This window comes from Phocoena phocoena, chromosome 7 (genome assembly GCF_963924675.1).
Source record: "Phocoena phocoena chromosome 7, mPhoPho1.1, whole genome shotgun sequence".
Lineage (NCBI taxonomy): Eukaryota > Metazoa > Chordata > Mammalia > Artiodactyla > Phocoenidae > Phocoena > Phocoena phocoena.
This window is the reverse complement of record NC_089225.1, coordinates 22,914,042-22,937,383: the sequence shown is the minus strand read 5'-3', so window position 1 is coordinate 22,937,383 and position 23,342 is coordinate 22,914,042. Positions and strand designations below refer to the sequence as shown.

Below are 23,342 nucleotides of genomic sequence, written 5' to 3'. Positions count from 1 at the left end.
AACAAAGCATGCAGTTATAGCAAGAAGCATAAAGGTGGTGTACAACTGACAAGAGTTTAGAAAATAAGCACGGATTTTTCTTATTCATATGGCAATTGGAAACTCTCACTATTCTGGAAAAAATGCCCATTGATTTTCTGCTTCCAAGCTTTGCTTTCACAATTCTTTCTACTTAGAATTTTCTGTCCATCTCCCAGTTCTCTCCTCCAGTACATCACGCCAATGCTTTGAGTCTCATTTCAAATGCCACCTTATCCAGAAAGCTCCTCTAACCCCAATCACTGTGGTCAGAAAAGATATTTGTGATTGATACCAACAGCACTTTAACTACCCTTCCCTTATGAGTTTTTCCCTGCTTATACCATTTCTGAATGCATCTTGTTCACCTCCCTTACTATAAAATGCTTAGTGACTATTTTACACATCTTCCCAAATCCTAGAACTCATATACATGCCCTCACCCTGTTCTGTTGAATAAACACATACTGTATAATAGCATATTCTTTGTGATACGCCTGTGATCAAACTGGAATAAACTTACACAGTCACAGGACTCTGTGTCAGAAGGAGGACCCCACCTCCTTCTTTTCTCCCACTCTGAGGTTAACTCTCCAATCCCAATAACAACACAGGAGATAAAAACTCACAAAACACAAGTGGTAACAGCAGTAATTCTTCCTCTAACAACTCATCCTAAGGAAAGCACAAACATTCAGTTATACACATATTCATCTCAGCATTGTTTATAATAACCCCAAAATGGAAACATCCCGAATATCTAACAATAGGTGAGTCTTAAATAAACCATGGTACATTTATCCTATGATATAAAATGAAGCTATGAAAATGATGTAGGAATCCATATAAATGATACATAAAGTGCTCTTACACAGTGGCAGGACATTATTCAGTATATATACTATAATCTGTATCTGCAGAACTAGGGCTGTAAGACTGTACCCACGCTGCAATGGGAGGAATAAATGGGGGGTCCCGAACCAAATGGGGGACGAGAGACAGCATCTCACAGGAGACAACACCTAAACTGAGATGACAGATTGAGTGATGATGGGAGGGCAGTGATGGGGGAGTGGTATAGAACACACTCCAGGAAGATGCAATGGTGTGAATAAAATCCCAGAGGCAAGAAGAAGCCTAAGTTTGGGGAACCCCACGTAGTTTACTAAACATGCACAGACACCTCGTAAGGAAAAGGCAGAAGTATGACAAGCACAAGCTTCCCTACTTCTGTGCTAGGCTGGATGAAAGCAGAGGCAAGTCCTCATTCCAACCTCAGCCGCAGACTCAGTTCCCAGCTGAGCCTTGAGGCTGCAACAAAGGAACAATGAAAAAACAAGTGATAATGAGAGAATTCACGTAAATATTTGAAAATTAATTATATCTGGACTATAGAAAACCACAATGATATTTTGTAATAACAAACTAATGTGGAGAGGATGAAGTTGAGGAGGAAATCATAAACCCTGCCGCTAATGGACAATGTCTTTTATTGAATAAATACTTGCCAGGCCAGTAGTGAAGGGCACTAGGGCGGCAAAATACGTGCTTTTAAACCTGCTTCCCGTTCTCGAGAAGACTGATTTCTTCTGCCAAGGTTATCACCAGCATCTCTGCAGGCTGAGATTAAGACAGTAGCCCCTCCTGGTCCCCAAGACCTTTTGTAAGGTCAACAGCACACTGCAGTGGGCAGCTTGGCTTGCGTGATCCCCTCTCAGCAGCGGAGTGGCTGTGAAATGCAGCAGCTCTCAACCCTGGCTTAGCCCCTCGATAAGCGGTCTGCCCCGAGGAGACATACGGCAAGTCGTTGCCAGCTGACAGCGGGCAGCCGTCTCCCAGAGGACCAGTGACAGCAGATGGGGCGTGTGCCCACTGACTCTCCATGGGAGGGAAAAGGTGCAATCCCTTAAAATCCCTGAAAAAAAAGCCGACCATTTTCAGAAATGTGATTTCCTGACACTGCGAACGGCAACTCTTTTCCTCTATGAATTCAAGTGGTAGATACGCACATGTGCTTTAACCGGCCCTGGGGAGCCTTGTCCAGTATTTAGTGCTGAAGTTGTCACTCTGACTCACGCAGTACAAAAATCAAAATCGGGGCCACAAACACCCAAGGAGACTTTTGCCAAGTGTCGTCAAAGTCAATGGGTTCAGAAGAAGAGCAAGCTCCCTTGCTGCAGGAGGGTCTGGCAGAATCTTTGTCACCATGGCAACCCCACACTCCTCACCCTCCTTGGAGACGGCTGGGAGCAGATGTTCTCATGTTGATGCCTCACATATGCTGCCCCAACTCAGGCAACTTGCTCCAGTTCTTTGAGCAATTTCAACACAGAAGAATTGGAAACTGGTAACACAACAATTGATATGAACTGTAATATATCAAATGCCTGATATGTCCCAGATTCTGAATAATATATGACATGGACACTGTCTCACGTAACCCTCACCTCGAGCCTTCAGATTTCGTGAAACCACTCCATGCTGTTGATGATGGGAAATACTGAAGACACAAAAAAGGGCAAGTTCCCTAGTCGGTCAAAGCCAGAACAAGGCTTCAACCATCCAGACCTTCAGAGCCTTAACTGTGGGCTACTCCCCTCTTATGAATCAACAAATTTTCCTGGCAACCTGGATTGACCTTCCACACATAGGTGACCTCATGCAAGTTGCTGGAAATGTTTAAGAGCTGAATGAGATGATGTCTAAAACACCTTCTATAGTTGAAACTCCCTGATTCATTTGAGCCTTACCATATGTGAGGCAAGGCAGGCAATTTAGAATCATTAAGACAGTCTCTATTTTCGAGAAGTATGTATTATAGGAAAGAAGCTCAAATTAAAATGTACAGTTGAGAGATTAAGTGTAAAGCTGTGTAGTAATAGCTACACAGAAATAGGAGAAGTAGGGGAAGAAATAAGGAAGTAGTCAATTAAGGTAACATAGTCAGAGCAGGCTGCACCTGAAATGCAGAGAAAGGTACCATGACCAGTAGAGAAAGGGAGTCGATTGACCAGAAGACCCAAGTGAAGAATCAGGAGGCTCCTGTGGATGGAGCAGACTTGAACCTGCAAGCACCATGAGAAAGGGCAGGGCCTACAGTGGACACCATGATGGGTATGGACAGCACAGGACCTCAGCTGGACACTATGTTACGTGGCCCATTTATGTACAGTCATCTTGTTGGTTTTAATTTTCTGATTATTTCCCTTAAAGGTTCTTAGCAACAAACATGAAAATTCTTAGGTGGGGAGAAATCAGATTCCATGTCAAGAATTTTGAGAACCTCCCTTCTGGTGAAAAGAGCTGGCCCCCAGATTTCACAAAGCTGGCAGGTGACTCTGCATAATACAGCAGCAATAGGGGAAGCAGCGAGAACCGAACATGTTGCGGAGGAAGGTCTAAGAGGAAGATGAGATGGGAACTAGCTGCCAAAGGAGAGAATGAAACGAAGAGAAATGGTGACTAATGTGGTGGGGCTGAGCTTGGGAAGATTACTATGTGCCCAAACCGGGACACTTCGGAGACTGAAAAGGGATGAGATGTGTGATTGTGGAAGGACAATGGAATAAACTGGGTTTACTGAGCAAATCAGGGTGGACGGTCACTCTATGCAAAACCCTTCTTCTGTCCTTCCTACTCCCAAATGCTTGGGTGTGACTAGTATCTTTCAGGGAAAACAGTTCAGTTCTGCCTTCAGATTATAACACTGCAAAAAAACAGCAGAACAGAAAACAGGCTGCTCCAAAGGACTGCAAAGCACTGGGTAACTTGGTCAGCCCTGGAAGTGAGATGCCAGCCATCCCCAAAATGTCATCCCTGGGAACACTGTTCTACAAAGTGTCAGTATGCACCTGACAACTAAAGCGTTCCATGCTCCAACAATTGTAGGAAACTCCCAAGGAAATGCAATTAAGTAGGTTTCTTCAAAGGTGTTCTTCTTGGAACCCTTTCTATGGCAATGTGCATTATGAGTTTCCGTAAGAGAGAGAACGTGTGCAGCGTTTTCCACTTTTATTGAATCAGAAAATTAATTTTTCCAGCTTGCTCACTGGAAAACCCTGAAACTAATGTCCCATGGTACAGAATTTGGAAAATACTCTGTGAAAGGGATAAGTGAGATTTCCAGATATAGTATCTACCCACGATGTCCCAACTCATAAAATCAGGAACATCAAAGTAGCTCTGCTTTGAGAAATGGAATATCCAGTTGTTGATAAACGGAGTGGGAGAAAGAGGACTTGGTAGGCTGCTAGGTGACTGGATTCCAATCTCAACTCTACCACCTCTTTGAAAAATCAAGCTTCTTTGGACCTCAATATAATGGCAGGATTGAATTCAATGTCTAAGAGTCTTTCAGTTCATAAATCTTATGATCTCTATGGGCCAATCTAGCATTCCTTTACCTCGTCCAACAAATCCTGAGTGCCTAACATGTGTCAGGTACTGTACTAAGTTTGAAAGCTACAGGACGAGCAATGAGACCTACTTTGCAGTGTCTGGACCTGGTATCTTTATCCCGTGGTGATTCCCCACGAAAAGCATACAAACTGCTCTTTTAAATTGGGCATAAAAACCGTAGATCTTAAATAAATACACTGTTAGGAAAGGGTGTGGATGGAGGGTACCATTGCAAGAAAATTAAATATAGTTAAAATCAATTACCCAAATTGAAAAACATCGAACCATATATAGAAACATACATCAAAGGAAACGCCGGTTGAACGTTCTACTCTAATCAGCACAAGCTATTATTTCACGCAAAATAAACACTAATATACTTCTCAGCTCAGGCCCCTCTCTCAGGATTCTCATGCTTGGTCTGGGGTGGCAGCAGTGCTGGTTGTTACTCAGACATCGGCATTTATTTCAGGCCTCCCAAATCATATCTCCAAATCTTGGGACTTCGAGCCTCTCAAAAACTGAGGGATCAGGAACATGTCTGCTAAGCTGTGCACTGGCCTGTCACCTTTATTCAAGATTATTAACACCCTTTCATTTTTAAAAAAATTTATTTTAGTGATGTAGAGTTGATTTTACTGTACAGGAAAGTGATTCATATATACATGCTCTTTTTCATATTCTTTTCCATTATGGTTTATTACAGGGTAATGAATACAGTTTCCTGTGCTATACAGTGGGACCTTGTTGTTTATCCGTCCTATATATAACGGTTTGCATAATACCCCCTCAGAGCAGAACTTCCGACAACATCAAGGAATCTAGATTCCAAAACACTCCCTGCCCTCTAAGCCATAAAAAGGTAGTCCTGGTCTTCTTGAGTTTTGTGTAAAACTGGCACACATGGTCTGTTTGGTGGGTCACTGTGTACAGTGCCCAAATCTCCTGAGCAACAGACACTTCATCCCTTCCTGACATGCATCCACACTCCGGTTGGTTCACACACCCACCGTCCATCCTAATCCTTGAGAAGACAACCCGCCATTCCCCGATGCCTGCCTCTCTTTTCACAAAGCAGTTTGGAAGAGCAGTAGCTACTCAGTATGAAAGATTAGGCAATGGTCTATGTTTTCACAGACACAAAAATGCCTTCAAACGTCATCCGTTAGTGAAAGAATCAGATTACGGCATAGGATAAAGAGAGTGTGGGCTGGGCTTCCCTATCGCTTAAGCCACTTGGTTTTCCTGAGCAGAGTTTTTATAAAGCACCAGGGATAAAACTTCACGGCTAGCCCTGTGGCTAGAAAGTCCCCACAGATTTTCTTCCTTAACGAGTGTTGGTTTCGTTTCGTTTTTAATATGTTGGTTGTATTATGGGGAGTTTATTCTTTTCCGAGTTGGCATTTGCCATTCCTGGGGTTCTTTTGGGGGGATATTCTAACATTTGATCAAGCAGGTCCTTTTTATTCTCCAGAATGTAATTCTACACCATTTGTTGTAGTACATTAGTCACTGGGGAAATGACGAAATAAAACAGAAAGCTAAAAGGTGGTCATCTGTGACTATAAATAAGTATATATGATTAAAGACAGAGTACAGAACTCCTCCCAATAATTTCACTTGGGGTGAGTGAAATGAAGCCTCATATCCCGAAAAACCTATCATCACCTCCAACCATATTTCAAATTAGCTTTGGCCCATCTATGCCTTATGAATAGATTTCTAGAACAGTGGACACTATTATTTTTCCTTACCTCTGGCTCCCTAATTTTTTTTCCTCCTCTTCCCAAAAATATGGTCTAGGGAATCAGGATTTTAGATGTAGCTAGGTATAGATATAGATTTAAAGATATAGATATAGACATAGGTGATATAGACATAGATGGATATAGAGATGTGGATTTTTAAACATTTCCCCTAGATTACATAAGGGATATAAATATTAGTCAATGTCTCATGTATATTTCATTATTTAGTAATAACTGTCTCAACTCTGTTTTCCTATATAGAATCCCAGGATTCAGTAGCCAGACCTTGGAAACATACCAGTTCAGGAGTAAGAGGGCAGCACAAGCGTTATGCCTGTGACATCAGACAAGTTACTTAACCTCTCTTGTCTTCAATCTCCGCTGTTGTAAAATGAGGGTGAGCCACTAGTTCCTGACTACCACACAGGGCTGTCCTGAAGGGTGAAATGAAATAACGTAAGTGAAAGAAAGGGTTTTGGAAAGTGCAAAGTACTCTATAAATGGAAGGTGCCGTTATCTTTCATCAAGACTGCGGGAAAACATATGCATTTTTCATCCTTATTGCATACCATAAACAAATTTGAACTCTAAAAATGAAATCAGCCCAAAGTAAACTGTTAGAAATGACAAGGAATCATTTTTCAACAACAAAGAAATTGATTTTCCATAGACGCTCTTTCCTGTTGCATGTAAAGTTCCAGATCCATCAATGCCTAGGTCCCCTGTTTTGACCTGGGTATAATTATGGCTGATCACATCGTCACTTGGCTCAGTTTACTATCAGAGCTTGAGGCCACTAAGTTTCCTCCCTATTACCACATGAATATGACAGGATTTATAGTAAATTGTGCTGTTACCGAGGCATTTTCTTTAATTAATTTGAAAAACAAAAATAATTCTTTTCAAGAATACGATCTAAGCCTGAAGCTTCAGCTAAGCATATACCTTCCAGTTTAAAAGTTCTATATCTAAAAAAAAAAAAAAAAAAAAAAAAAAAAAAGTTCTATATCTTTTACGATCGTTTTCTTTTTTTTGGTACGCGGGCCTTTCACTGTTGTGGCCTCTCCCGTTGCGGAGCCCAGGCTCCGGACGCACAGGCTCAGCGGCCATGGCTCACGGGCCCAGCCGCTCCGCGGCTTGTAGGATCTTCCCGGACCGGGGCACGAACCCGTGTCCCCTGCATCGGCATGCGGACTCTCAACCACTGCGCCACCTGGGAAGCCCCACGATCGTCCTTTTTAAGTGATGCTTTCAAACATCTAAACTGAAGAGTACCAGACACCCTACTTTAGCAGACAAGATCCACTTCTAGAAAAATCAAAATAGCCGCCAGAGCCTCCATTAAGGCTTTTTATTATTTTAGTTAGTCCCCAAAACCAGCTATATTGTACCAGTTAATTATTGGTTTTTAATAATAGAACTATGGTCATGTGAGACGTTAACAATGGGGGAAGTGGGTGACAGATATAAGGGAACCCTTTGTACTGTTCTTGCAACTCTTCAATTTTTCTGCAAGTCTAAAATTGGTTCAAAATAACAGGCAAACAATCTCACAAAATAGCATCTTATTCCCATGAGTCTGGATACTAGGCCTCAGAGAGTAATCATTTGCCTAAAGTCAATTATCATTTCCATTACCTTATGCTACCAATTCATTCTATAAAGTATTTAAGGCAGTTTGCTTACACAAAATACAAGTTAATAATTGTAATAAAAAAGATAGCTAACATTTTTGTAGCAGTAACCACATGCCAGAAACTGTCTTGGAACTTGACATAGATCAAATCAATACCTACATCAACCGTAAGATGTAGGTCCCATTCTAATTTCTACTGCACAGGAGAAAATGGAGATGCCAAGGAGACTGGTAACTTGCTTAAGGTCACATATCTAGCAAGTGGGGAAATGAGGATGATACCCAGGATACAGGACGACATTCACATGGCAGGGAAGAAAGGCAGAAACTAAGAGAGAACATGAAGTGAATCAGGAGGGAGGCAATATGGGTGTTGGGTCAATGGTACAGTTTTCTGAGTACATTCAACAAAAGCCGACCGTATGATCAGGTCATACCTAGGACCAGCCAGCGCTTCTTCTAGGGATCCTCATACAGGATGCTGATACATATAATTTAAAGGACCTAACTCTCATAGCTTTTGAGGAAGTGACAGTGAGTTTTGTGGGAAAGAGTCTTATAACCTGACACACTATGGGCAAATGACGTCAGCGATTCTGTAAAAACAATTTGTAGGTTGTCAATATTATATGCTCCAGGCACATAGCTCTCCTCTTCCCTGACTTAATTCAGGGAAAGATTTCAGAATATCTGGACTAATATTGTTTCTCTCGGCTGCATTTGTGAGAAGTATTGGATGGAAATGATTCTGAGATTGTGCTCCTAAAGTTCAGGGTTCTACTTCTCTCAATAAACACACTCCCACTTGCCTTATACTATTCTTCTAAACAGAAAGACACACTTCCCCTCACATCATTCTCCCACCCTCCTGGAACATCCTATAACATGAGGAACCTTATTTACATATCAGGAAACTGGCCCTTCTAGATAAGTAAAATCCCTATTTACCTGAAATCTAAAATTTTAACTTCCAGCATGATCTTATTTTAGCAGGTGCTTTGAATTGCAATTCATTCAAAATATGCTGCAACATTCCTTGTCTTAATTTTTATTAAGTATTTAAAATCGATGAATTAATTAAAATTCATTATTTAATTAAGCATAACCTTTTCTTGGTGACTTTGGAAGGCCTCTGGGCATCTCCCTGTCCATAGTCTTCCATCAGGAGAAATTCTCCTGGGGGTGACTGGAAATATGTGAGGCCTGATATGGGCTGACGCAATGGTTAGAGAACACAACTGGCATTTTATGGGGAGAAACGGAGATGCTAATTATCCTCAAGTACAGGAAAATTAAGAATAATGCAGAACTCTCCCGTCCAAAATAGTAATGAAAGATCCACAGAGCAACCTTCTCTTGCAGAATAGTGAGGAGATTCCCACCACAGTAACCCTGAGAGGGGGTCTCCAGCCTCTGTGTAAACGTCTTCAGTGACAGTGAACTTGTTTTTCTAATCACCATTGCTAGATACCTGTGGGACACGTATTCAGCTGTTGAAATTTCATTTCTACCTATTTCTTTTTGGACTAAAATGTCATAGAGAAATTATATGCTCTTCTGAATGAATCACGATTCAAATATATTTTAATAAATGTTGATATAACCTGAAAAACCACTTTTGTGTGTAGAAATCGTTGACTTTTTACCAAACTCCCTAAAACTTCATGACACCATGTTATTAGTGGTTCTGTTACTGCCTCTCTGTGTAATTCCTCTACTATGAAGCAGTGAAAAGCTGGTTGTCCCTGAAGAGCTGTCCTCTACTTTCTCCTTTATGGTTTCGCATATCTCCTTTTTCAGAGAATCTGCTTCTCTCTGTACTCTCAGTCTAGTTTGATGAATAAATTCTACTCTGCTTAGCTGTCTGAATACAATCAGGATTAGAACTAAAGTTACCAGGGAAAACCAGATAACTAAGTCCTATATATCAAACTCCAAGGCAATTTGTGCCAGATGAAAACAGGAAACGTGTGTCGGCTTTATGTTTTCATTGTACCCAGTGATCTCTCTCTTGCTGTTAGCTCACACCAGGGGAAAGAGTCAATATGCTCACTGTACATATAGAAATGGGTTTCATGTTGTGGACCTACACCGGTCAGTGGGCAGTGGTTGCCTTTACTGCTGCCTTGAGAATGAATTTCAGCCCAAGCCTCACTTAACAAAAAATAACATCTTAACCAATGAAAATTATTGGGTGGGTCTGAGACATGGCAACGTCAGTGTTGTTGGTACATGTGATACGTATTTGCTGACACTGATACGGTAGAACAACTACTGGTTAGAAGGCCTAGGTCTGGAATTCAAAATTCTGGTGTTAGAACTGACTGGCTGAGTGACACTGGGCTATCAACATCGCTGGGCTAAAACATCCTCATCAATAAAATTGAAATAATAATTATAATTCCCAATTGGGCTGCTGTGCAAATCAACTGAAGTAACTAAGTTCTATAAATATTTATTGAGTACATTCTAATATGCCAGACACTCTGGCATCATGCCAAGAATAACACAAGGAACGAGTCAAGGTCTCTGCACTTGAGAAGTTAAGAATCAAATGGGAAAAACAGATAAGTAAGCAGATAATTTCTTTTTTTTTAATTTATTTTTATTTTTGGCTGCATTGTGTCTTTGTTGCTGTGTGCAGGCTTTCTCTAGTTGTGGCGAGCGGGGGCTACTCTTGGTTGTGGTGCGTGGGCTGCTCATTGCAGTGGCTTCTCTTGTTGCGGAGCATGGGCTCTAGGCACGCGGGCTTCAGTAGTTGTGGCTCGCGGGCTCAGTAGTTGTGGCTCGCAGGCTCTAGAGCACAGGCTCAGTAGTTGTGGAGCACGGGCTTAGTTGCTCCGCGGCATGTGGAATCTTCCCAGACCAGGGCTTGAACCCGTGTCCCCTGCATTGGCAGGCGGATTCTTAACCACTGCACCACCAAGGAAGCCCAGATAATTTCAATATAATGTAGTAAAGACACTGATAACTGAATAACAAAGTGTTAACGAGAACACAGAAGACAGTCACCCCATCAAGTAGGATGATTTCTGCAACAGCTGATACAAACTCTGATATAAACTGGCTTTATAAAAAGGAAATCTATGGACTAACATTACAGCCAGGGCTCAGACTGTTGATTCAGCAGCTCAGCAATGTCTTCCAGGACTCAGAGTATCTTTACATCTCTACCCTACTGTACGTAGCAGTGCCTTCATCCTGAAGCCAGACCATACAATGGATCGTGGCAGCAAGTGAAACACCTTGCCTTAGTTGTGTCCCTCTTCTCACATCTCATTGGTCCAAACAGATTTAAACTGACACATTTCTGAACCAATCATCTATAAAGGAAATGGAGTTATCATAATTGACTGTGACAAGAATCTGAGGTAGATGGTAACTATAATGTTCACTTGAGGTTCTGGACCAGCTTAAAGAGGTAGAGTGGGAGTGGAGAGATGGTTTCCTGTAAGACATCAATTGAAGTTGTTAAAGGATGAGTAAGAATTGGCCAAAGGAAGAAGTGGATGAGCATCTCAGACAGGGGAATAACATGATCATGACTGTGGAGGCAAATTACCATGGAGGTAACAGATAGCGGCAGCACTTATGGTGAGCTATGGAGTTCCTAGATGCTTGTTGTTGACTGAAATCTACCAATGGAGTAAGAGAAGTATCATGGTCTTAAGATATTCCTAAATTAACTTTCAAACTATTTTTTCTTTAGTTTATGTTTCTTTGATACAAAATGTATGATTTCTCGAAACATTTTTTTTATTTCTACTTCTTAGATATCTCTCCACGGAAAATTATGTCATTCTTTGGGCATAGCATACAACTCACTAAGTGCACATAACTCACTAAGTATGGAATGAACAACACAGCACAAAGGGTTATACACTATGAATTCTTAATTTTGAATCATCAGTCAGTTAAAGTATATGTATAAATTATTTTAATTTAGAAATACAAAACTTCCTTAAGTAAAATGTTCTTCTCATTGGTTTTGTGTGGGGTGGATTAGCCTATCCAGGAAAGTTTTGCTTCATTATATTTTCCTGAAAACACTCAAATGGGTACAGACAGCACAGGTTATCCTCTGATTGCATTTACTAATTGAGTCATATTGGCTATCTTATCAGTGGAAATTACTCCATCATACTAGAAGTGTGTTTTAATCCAAGTTCTTTACTTTTCCTATGTCTACATAGAGGAGAAAGTAGAGAGATGGTATGTCAGGAGTAACCAGTCAAAGGCCATTTGAAACATCCATATACCACTTTAAAATGCATTTCAGAATGAGAAAGCAAAATTATATCCCTGTGACTAATGTTATAACTAATCCCTGTTAGTAATACTAGTGGAATACACAATGGAAGAGGGAAACTCAGAGCATGTCCAGAAAGTTGAAAGTAATGGGAAGGGTGACAATCTCACATTAATTCCCACTGAAAGGTCGGGATGACCATTTAATCGTGTGAACTACATTTTGAAGTAGCAGTACAATTTAAGATTTATTTTGCTTTTTGACACAAGGAATGGGAACAGAAAGTAGACTGCCTAGTGAGAATTTCAGAAGAGACAGAAAAAGGAGACAGTCTTTCAATGAGAGACTTAGGCACACTCAGGAAGCAATTTACTCTAAGCTATTTCTAAGTACTATAAATCTGGAGAAATCCGACTGTATTTAGTCTGATTGTAGAATACTGCTGGGTAGTGATGTGAATACAGTCACTTCTTTAGGCATCTCAGCAAAAGAGAAAAGAGACAAAAGCTCTCTTGCCATGTCTAGGTAGGTAACAGAGTGGAAAGAGGATATAATTTAAAGTACAATACCTGTTTATCGACATACAACATACAATAGACATATTTAAAACCACATTGCAGCTCCTCCTTCTTTAGCATTTAAATTGATTCACCAGCTTACATCTACTCCCCACCTTCCCGTCAAACATGGATGGGAAAAGTCTGATTAGAATGAGTCTATTTTTCTCTTTTGGGTCCCCTCACTGCCAAACATTATTAAAGTTTCACCATTAATTTCACTGCAAGACATCTAAATGAAAGGGAATGATGAACTTGGATACAGGAACTCTCAAATTCAGTCTCCTTTACAGTCTGATTCCTGCAGTGTGAATAGCAGCCTGATCTTATTGGCACTTTCAACTGCAATGTCAGGTTCATTTCAAAATTTAATACCACGTATTTGTCATCACCACACTTCCTTCGGTAAGGACACTGACACCAAACTGCTATCAGTTGGTGGTCGGAGAAAGTTAGCTTGCTGAAAATGAAAATTCTCTCCTCTAAGCCTAAATAACTCATCTCACATATTATTTGTCTTCTGTTTCTGCAAGAATACACTATTGCTTTCCACTATTTGATCTTCTAGTAATCCATCTAGGTAACAATAAAGAAATAAAAGAATATTTACTCACTGCTTCCTTCTGGAAAGACAGTAATCTATTTCATGGATTTCAAGAATAATTTCCCCGGCAGGAAAGAAGAAACGACAGATTAGAATCGATACCACTGCTGATTATGAGGAAGTGTAAGATATGCCTTTCACTGTTCTAGCCTACCTCCGTTATGTACTAACCTGATGAAACTGCCCACAGGCCCCTTTCTGCCTGGAACAGTGTTTTGCAAATTATGGTCCCTGGACCATCATCGTCAGCATCCCTTGGGAACTTGTTAGAAATATCAGTTCTTGGGCCCCATCTCAGATGTACTGAGTCAGAAACTCTGGAGTGCGGGGTGGGTGGCAGACTTTTGTGCTTTTATAACCTCTCTGAGTGATTCTGATACATACCATCATTTTAGAACCACTGATCTAGAAGAGAGGAGATAAAGCCACATATCCCCCAACACAAATAAGTCTGTTAACATCCAAAAAAGTCTGATTGTCTCGTTGTTATTCAGAAACATTCCAATACCCTCTGGAATCACTACAAAATGAAAATATGAATAACCTAGTCCTCCCCTGAGAGTCATAAAATGACTCGACTGTTGGAAAACAAGACTCAGGAGGATGGTATAAGTTACTAGCATTGCCTAACTGGGAAAGAAATAGGATTCAACAGTGTTTTTTTGTTTTGTTTTGTTTTTTTATGTTTTCAAAGGGAGGAAAGAAGCAGTATATTGAAGCCCTTCAGATATTACCCAACAATTGATAAACAGTCAGAGTTTCTCAAAATATTGAATGAAATCTCATGAGAGACTATATCATTTCTTCCTTGTAAGGTGAGTTTTAAATGTCATCATCACTATGGTATGATTTGAATTGAACCCTGTATCTCCTACAATAGTGGATCCACTAAGTATCTTTCCAAGCATCCTTGTCTTAGTTTGAGATGTACCATAACCAAATTCTGTGATAAAGATTTATGGGCACGTATTTATTGTATTTACTGGGGAATAATGCCAGGGAACCAGTGCAAGAGTAGGGGAGTGACACAGGAAAGGGAAGGAGGCTGATAAAGTGTGTATAATTTAAAAAATCAGACCATCAGTAAGTGGTGTTTCATCTCACTGGGAACTCTATGACACAGCATAGAATATACGCCTCAAGGTTAATCCATCTGAGGGGCAAGGGAGTTGGTATTTATACATCAACTCTCAATCACTGCTTGAAGCTTGCTCCCTGGCATTGTTAACTCCCTGGCACTTCTAACTGCATATATGGGCAAAGAAGGCTCCAGTGACTGAAGAAATTCCTTAGGCAAAGAGATGCAGGTGGTGTCAGCTGAATTTCTGGCTGGCATGCACAGATATGGTAAATTGCCAATAGGATCTGGGCAGGACACAGTAGTACTTGCTAAGTCTGAGTACTCTAAAAAGCCATTTCTCTGAATTTACATTGCTGATATAAAATGCATGTCCATGTTCATTCCCCTCTCTTTTGAATTCCTCTGAACACCTGGCAGCATAGGGCAAAGATTCCCAAACATTAGGCAAAGGTTAAGTGTTTTATTGTGCTTTTTTTTAAACTAAAAATAGAAACAAAAAATTAAGAGATTAAAGAAGAAAATGATAGTTACATTTTTAAAAATAAAATCCCGGGCTTCCCTGGTGGTGCAGTGGTTAGGAATCCGCCTGCCAATGCAGGGGACACGGGTTCGATCCCTGGTCCGGGGGGATCCCACATACTGCGGAGCAACTAAGCCCATGCGCTACAACTACTGAGCCTGCGCTCTGGAGCCCGCAAGCCACAACTACTGAGCCTAAGTGCCACAACTACTGAAGCCCACATGGCTAGAGCCCATGTTCCACAATGGGAGAGGCCACCGCAATGAGAAGCTTGTGCACTGCAACTAAGAGCAGCCCCCACTCGTCGCAAATAGAGAAACCCGCGTGCAGCAACAAACACCCAATGAAGCCAAAAAATAAATTAATATTAAAAAAAATCCCAATTACTATTATCGTTTCCAAAATGCACAGCTTAATAAATGTATACTTATTTGAACGAAGCTGCCATTGTTCAAAACTTTTAGAAGACCCATATTTGAAATTTAATTTAGAGGCACCGTATTCTCTATCATGGCTCTCATTGTGTGGTGTCTCTTAAATAGGTTGATTTATTGCAGGAATATACTTGGATGGCAAATACATCAAATACCTGATGAATATCCCTTGTTCTTCCTAAAATACAAGAAAATAAATACTGTGCTGAAACAGTAGTTAGAAAGTCTTGTTAAAAAAAGAAAAATATATACAGAGAGGTAAAGCAGTACTCATTGACCAACATGAGATACAACATGATCAAAAGGTTTAAAAAATAATGAGTTGAAAACACAACAGGGGTTCTATTTATTGTTCTGGTGAATCACAAAATATTCCAATCAACAATTTCCCATATGAATGGAGTCTGACCTTATTCTCACAGGTCAGCCCAAGAACATTTCTTTTTTTGTTGTTTTTGTTTTTTGTTTTGTGGTACGCGGGCCTCTCACTGTTGTGGCCTCTCCCGTTGCGGAGCACAGGCTCCAGACGCGCAGGCTCAGAGGCCATGGCTCACGGGCCCAGCCGCTCTGCGGCATGTGGGATCTTCCCGGACCGGGGCACGAACCCATGTCCCCTGCATCGGCAGGTGGACCCTCAACCACTGCGCCACCAGGGAAGCCCCCAAGAACATTTCTTGAGATTTAAAGATAAAAATAAACAAAACAAAACTTCCAACTCCAATCACAGACTTAAAAACATGTTTAAACATTTTAATCCAACTCAGGTAAACGATTATTCTAGCATGCTTTCCACCAATTAAATTCATCCCAGAAAAGGCACTTATGGTTGTTAAGGATTGCAAACAAATGCCATTTTAGCTAAGATTAAAGATCACATTTTTGGATTGTTCAAGGTTAATGATACAAGGCAAGAACTCAAAAAAAAAAAATGCCTCTAAAAGGAAAAGCCAAGTCCCCCTTAATGATGAAAATCATTCCTCATGCTTTCTGTGCAAATATATATACCACTTAAGGAAAGTATTTGCATGGAGAAGGTCAGTGGGACTGTGAAAATAATAAACCTTGCATGCAAGGGAGTGGTGAAGAGGTACCAGAGAACTCTTAACTCCTTGTACCTGTCAGCGTGTGAACCTTGTTCTTCCTGACGTATTACACTCTTCTCCAGCAGGGGTATTAGCTTTCTACAAGTGCAGAATGTACACTGCATTATCTCTGAATAAAGATGCTTGATGAAATATACAGACACTTTTTAAAGACAGCTTATTTGGTAACTTATGGAGCAAAATATGTGGCGAGTACTCAGGGTCTGACCACACCAGTGGGCAGTCTGGTGTTTATCCAATGACTCTGCGGTGTCTACCCACTTTGCATCCTGGAGACATGAACAATGATAAATAGTGGTCACCTGCCAGCCACTGGGAATGCTGTCCACTGCCCTGGCATTATGGGGATCTTCCCAACCTGCTCTGGGAAGATGTCACCTGATGCTAAACCTTCATCTATTGCCAGTGAAACCTAGCAACAATAAACCAGTTACATGTCAGAGAAACAAAGCTGAAAACAGTGAATTAACTTGAAAATCTAAGGGGAAAATATGTCAGCATGCAGTTTGGATCACACTCCATTTACTTTCAAATGCCCGCCTTTTTACTGAAGTATAATTGATTTAATATGTTGTGTTAGTTTCCAGTGTACAGCAAAGTGATTCAGTTACACATATATGTGTATGTATGTAACTGAATGTGCTATACAGTAGGACCTTATTGTTTATCTATTTTACATATGGTAGTGTTATCTGTTAATTCCAAACTCCTAATTTATCCTTCCCTCCCTCCCCCCTCCCTCCCCTTTCCCCTTTAGTAACCATAAATTTGTTTTCTCTGTCTGTGAGTCTATTTCTGTTTCATTAGTAAGTTCTTTTGTATCATTTTTTTTAGATTTCACATGTAAGTTATATCATATGATATTTGTCTTTCTTTGACTTCTTCACTTAGTATGACAATCTCTAGGATTGGAAGAATCAATACTGCTAAAATGACCATACCACCCAAGGCAATCTAAAGATTCAATGCAATCTCTATCAAATTACCAATGGCAGTTTTTGCAGAACTAGAACAAAAAATTTTTAAACTTCTGTAGAGCTGGAGAGGGTGTGGAGAAAAGGGAACCCTCCTGCACTGTTGGTGGGAATGTAAATTGATACAGACACTAAGGAGAACAGTATGGAGGTTCTTTAAAAAACTAAAAATAGAACTACCATACAACCCAGCAATCCCACTGCTGGACATATACCCTGAGGAAACCATAATTCAAAAAGAGTCATGTACCACAATGTTCATTGCAACTCTATTTATAATAGCCCGGACATGGAAGCAACCTAAGTGTCCATCGACAGATGAATGGATAAAGAAGATGTGGCACATATATACAATGGAATATTACTCAGCCATAAAAAGAAATGAAATTGAGTTATTTGTAGTGTGGTGGGTGGACTTAGAGTCTGTCATACAGAGTGAAGTAAGTCAGAAAGAGGAAAACAAATACCGTATGCTAACACATATATATGGAATCAAAAAAATGATTATGAAGAACCTAGGGGCAGGACAGGAATAAAGATGCAGATGTACAGAATTGACTTGAGGACACAAGGAGGGGGAAGGGTAAGCTGGGACAAAATGAGAGAGAGGCATGGACATATATACACTACCAAATGTAAAATAGATAGCTAGTGGGAAGCAGCCGCATAGCACAGGGAGATCAGCTCGGTGCTTTATGACCACCTAGAGGGGTGGGGTAGGGAGGGTGGGAGGGAAGGAGATGCAAGAGGGAGGTGATATGGGGATATATGTATATGTATATCTGATTCACTTTGTTATAAAGCAGAAACTAACATACCACTGTAAAGCAATTATAATCCAATAAAGCTGTTTTAAAAAAATTTAAAAAGTTTTTTTCCTCAAAAAAAAAATTTCTATAGAAACTCAAATGCCCCCTTTGAAATGTAGAAAACCTACTTGTCAATGAGACAAGAAAAACCTATATGTACTCTATACTTAGTAGACTTCTTTTGACCCATATTAATGATTAGATGTGCAGAGGAGAGAAATCAAAGCTAATTCACCAAAGTACTGGAAATCAGATTCTAAACCAGAATACTCATTCATGTAATCTATAATACAATTTTCTTAATGAAAATAAATATTACTAACAGAATATTTGCTACAATCACAGGCTGGGTGAGAAATAGCAACTTTAGTGAGACTGATTGAAGAGTATCACTAATAAATCAAATAGAATGGGTCAAAGTACTATATATCTACAGAGATAGCTGTAGAACTTCATAGATGACTACTTGAATTTTAAGTAGTCTGAAGTAGATCACATTCTTAACTAACCCACAAGATTTACGTATATCAAAACTGCTATTTCCAGTTACTTCCTAGCTTCAATGTGGCATAGATTGTGTAATTTTTAAGTTCCCAAGCTAGTGGTATAAAGGAGCTTCTGAGGAAGAAAAACACGTCTTTCCAGGGTCAGGAGTTAATGCTCCACAAAATACTGTCAAGAGTCCTACAGAGGGCTTCCCTGGTGGTGCCGTGGTTAGGAGTCCGCCTGCTGATGCAGGGGACACGGGTTCGTGTCCTGGTCCGGGAAGATCCCACATGCCGCGGAGCGGCTGGGCCCGTGAGCCACGGCCGCTGAGCCTGCGCGTCCGGAGCCTGTGCTCTGCAACGGGAGAGGCCACAACAGTGAGAGGCCCGCGTACCGCAAAAAAAAAAAAAAAGAGTCCTACAGAATCTTGGGACTTCCCCGGTGGTCCAGTGGTAAAAGAATCCACCTTGCAATTCAGGGGACGCAGGCTTGATCTCTGGTCAGGGAACCAAGATCCCACATGCCTTGGGGCAACTAAGCCCGCATGCCACAACTAAGCTCGCACACCTCAACTAGAGAGCCCACATGCTGCAAACTACAGAGCCCATGCGCCTTGGAGCCCACATGCTACAACTAGAGAGAGAAAACCCGCACGCCACAACTAGAGAGAAGCCCATGAGCCACAGTGAAAGATCCCGCATGCTGCAACTAAGACCTGACGCAGCCAAAAAAATTAAGAAAATTAATAAATTTTTTTTTTTTTAAAAGAGTCATACAGAATCTTGATCATGGCTATGCGAGAACCTCTTGGCTCCGCTATCTGAATGGGTTGTAGACATTTTGCAAGGACACTGAATGTTCCTTTTGGCATAAGGGATACCTGGAGTGAGTCAATATGGACAAGCTTTTAAATAAAGGACATAGCAAGTAACCTTGGAAATTATAGCCAGCCTCAAGTCCAATTAAATCTAATATGAGTTTGTTTGATTTTTTAAATCAAAAAACATTTATTTCTTTTGGTCTCATCCATTTACGGATGAATAAACTCTGAAATAAAAGGCCTATGAAACAATTAATAAACTCAGAGTGATGAAAAGGAAAGTATCAAAAGTTACAAGAAAAACTCACAGGAGATTCATTAAATAGATCTCAGTCCTTTTTTTTCTCACCAAGCATTTAAATGTGTCAACAGTTCTGTCAATTCCTATCACTAAGGAAATGCTATGATGATATGTAGAGGGTCAAACGGGAGCATTTCTCCGGCAAACTTTGATCGTCAATCATCCACAACCTCATTGAAGCTGAACTTCAAAAAGTGCAACCAGATCACATTTTCAGTTTTTCACTGGACAAAAGACTGCTTCAGTCATCAGGAGGCCAGTATGTTCTTGTAACCACAGCTGTGGCTGTTACCTCACAAAACCCACAAAGATTTCATGAAACTGTTCTGAACCAGTAGTAATTCCTACATATGCCATAAAAATGGAGAGGGTAGGTCAATGCTGAAAAGTAGTTATTTCACACGAATAGCAATAAAACTGTAGAATTTCTATAAAATGGTAGAGTTGACAGCTCTGTAAAAAAGTGTTCTATGTTCAGTCACAATGTGTGCGTATGTTGGGGGGGGGGGTTATTTCCCCACCTTACACTAAGCGAATTCTCCAATACCAGCTGGTTATCCTACTATTCAACTCAATTCTGACACTTTCTATCTGGAGGTAGCGTCCTATTCCACAGGTAAAGGGCTCGGTCCCATAAGGCCGCCCTCCGCTTAAGACACTGATCTCAAGCCCCGGTTATACCTGTGCTTCTGACCAACGGGCTACAAATTGGGGGTTCCAATGACCTCCTCCAACTCAGGATGCCACTCACAAGTCCAAGCTGTTCCCTGTAGTTCTGACCAACTGGCTATAAATAAGAAGTTCCCATGACCCCCTTCTTGAGTTTCATTAATTGGCTAGAGAGGCTCACAGAACTCAGGAAATCCACTTTGCTTACTAGATATCCAGTTTATTATAACAGGATAAAACTTGGGAACAATCCGATGGAAGACATGCACAGGGCAAGGTATGGGAAAGGGCAAGGAGCCTCCCTGCGCTGCTCTTCCCAAATCTCCATGCATTCACCAACCCGGAAGTTCTCTGAACAATGTCCTTTGGGTTTTTATGGAGGCTTCATTACGTAGGCATGATTGATTAACTCACTAACCATTAGTGGTCGATTCGGCCTCTCGTTCCTCCCCCTCCCCCGACATCAGGGAGTAGGGTTGAAAGTTCCAACCCTCTATTCACAGTTGGTTCCTGTGCAACCAGCCCCACCTTTAGGTACTTTCCAAAAGTCATCTCATTCATATAAACCCAGTTGTGGTAGAAAGGGGCTTGATGTGAATAACAAGACACCAATTTCACCTTCATGGAAGTCATTTCAGGAACGGAGGGCCGGAGACCGAACATTATAACAAAACCTACTCCCACTGTTCTTACTCCTCAGGAAATTCCAGTGGTTTTAGAAGCTGTGTACCAGAACACGGACCAAATATATATTTCTAACTACAAATCAGAATCTCACACTCTGCAATACTGTAGAAGGGACGGTACACATTGTGAAAGAAGTTCCTGGCCCTGTGGCCATAGTATGACAGCCTTGTAAAGTCTACAGTTCCTGCTATGGGATGACAAAGCCTTACAGTCATCTGTCATTGGGTCTCAACCAAACAAATGATTTTGTTCCTACAGCTGGAGGTTGGGAAGACGAACTAGTATGGTTATTCTAACCCTCATTATTATTTTCATTCATTTCATTTTTAAAAAGAATGCTCTTTGCACAAATCCCCCAGGACAGAGGACAGTAATAAATGTACATTACAACTAAATAAGCTCATAGCTTATTTTGAATGGTTATGTGCCGGACACTTCACTAATCACTTTTACGTAAGTAATTTAATTCTCATAGACTGAGAGTGAGAGGTAGGTTTTATTATCCCCACTTTACAGCTGAAGGAAAGGATGCCTTCACAGTTAAATAATTTTCCTGATATTATCTAGCAGAAGAGGAGCAGACTGGAAATTCCAACCTGTCTGACACTAGAGCCCAGGTTTTAAACATCTATACTACTTTTCTTGAACTCAAAAAGTGATCGTATGGGCTGCTGGTAATAAATTTCACACATGTCACCACAATTCAAAAATTATTCAGTAATATTAGAAGCCACTGTGTTAACTATTTTAGTCAAAAAGGACTGTAGCTAATATAATCTGGTGTGGCCCTACTTCATTAAACAACTACCTGGCTTCATGAGGTAATCAATTACATCACCTGATAAAATGTATATTTGTCTAAGTAAGGTAATGATTTAAAAAAATGAAGGAACAATGGATGGAGGGAGAGAGGGAGGGATAAAAAGAAGAGGGAAGAAGGAAAGAAAGAAGGAAGTGATGGGGGGGTGGGGAAGGAGAGAGAGACGGGGTGGGGAGAGAGAGAGAGAGAAGGGGAGAGAGGAAGGAAGGGAACAGGAAATGCATTGCTGAATGTCAACCCTGTGTGGATGCTAATATCCATTCTGAATCCACTTTGAAATTTCCTTCTGTTCTATAGATTTCTTTACTCCATAAGTCAAAACATTTCACTCCACACGCCAAGAGCATTATAAATTATGACTTCTCATGGCAGAACTCATTAATAGACATACTCGATACTCTTCCAAAAGACCGAATTTTTTTAACTCTATTTAAATGTTACTTTTCTCATCTCCATGTGACTTATCTATTTTCTAAATCACCCTTCATTTCACACAACCAGAAACTTGGTGATGAAGGAAAGACACCACTGTTAATAGTTTTGTAAATCTTGACAACTTATATTTTAAAATGGTTCTTTAGAAACGTAAGCATTATGTCTAGAACTGATTCTAATCTAATGTTATATAATTGAAAAGATACAGCTTAGTACTTTTTTTTTTCTTTTTAACTCGGAGGGAGCTGCAGCCCTGGAATCTTTACCAGGCAGTATTTGTTAATAATATATAAAAGCATATTACATATCAACATCAATAAAGGCAAATCAAACTTGTTTTGTACTGATAAGTTAAAGACTCTCCAGCCAATTTCTGTATTCTGTTTGCCTTAATGAATTAAAAACTCCAGAGAACACTCTGGGTTCACTGTATTACATTTAGGTATAATCAGACAGTGTTCTTTTGTCATGGAGTACTTGGCCCTGTATTAAGTCAAAGCAGCTTACTCTGCAGCAATAGGTCACTTGACTTAAACGTGAATATTCAAGAATAGGAAAGACTGTGCTTCTCTCCCTGGGAAGATGGCCTGAGAGTGGTGACGTGTTATTTGTCAGGTATTACTTAACAATCCTCGTGTTCCTTTGAGTCATACCTTGCTCATTCTGGCAGACAGCCTTCAGGATGCGATGTCCGGGGCCACACTTGCCATGATCAGGGATACAGATCCCTTCAGATGTCAGCCACTGATAACACACCGGATCCTCACAAGGAACAGATTCCACCAAGTGAGGGCAGTGCCCTGCAGGCCCTGTGGACTCCATGAGGACATGGCGCTGTCTCATTCTAAATCCTAAAATGAGAAAGAATAAAAGGTTCATGGGATTCCATCCTGATCCAGCAAAGGGAAAGAAGCAGCAGCTAGGAAACTGCTGAAACTTTTATTTGTGTACCTACAGCTGACTCTAAAGCATGTATTATTTTTATGTGTTTTA

General features: G+C 40.6%; 1 protein-coding gene across 1 annotated transcript in view; it reads right to left on the bottom strand.

Annotated features, from left to right (window-relative positions):
- THSD7B (thrombospondin type 1 domain containing 7B) overlaps positions 1–23,342 on the bottom strand; it is a 760,956-nt gene that overhangs the window by 458,163 nt on the left and 279,451 nt on the right. The window contains exon 6 of the mRNA XM_065880761.1: positions 23,003–23,200. Coding sequence (XP_065736833.1) covers positions 23,003–23,200 — 198 coding nt within the window. The remainder of the gene's footprint in view (positions 1–23,002; positions 23,201–23,342) is intronic.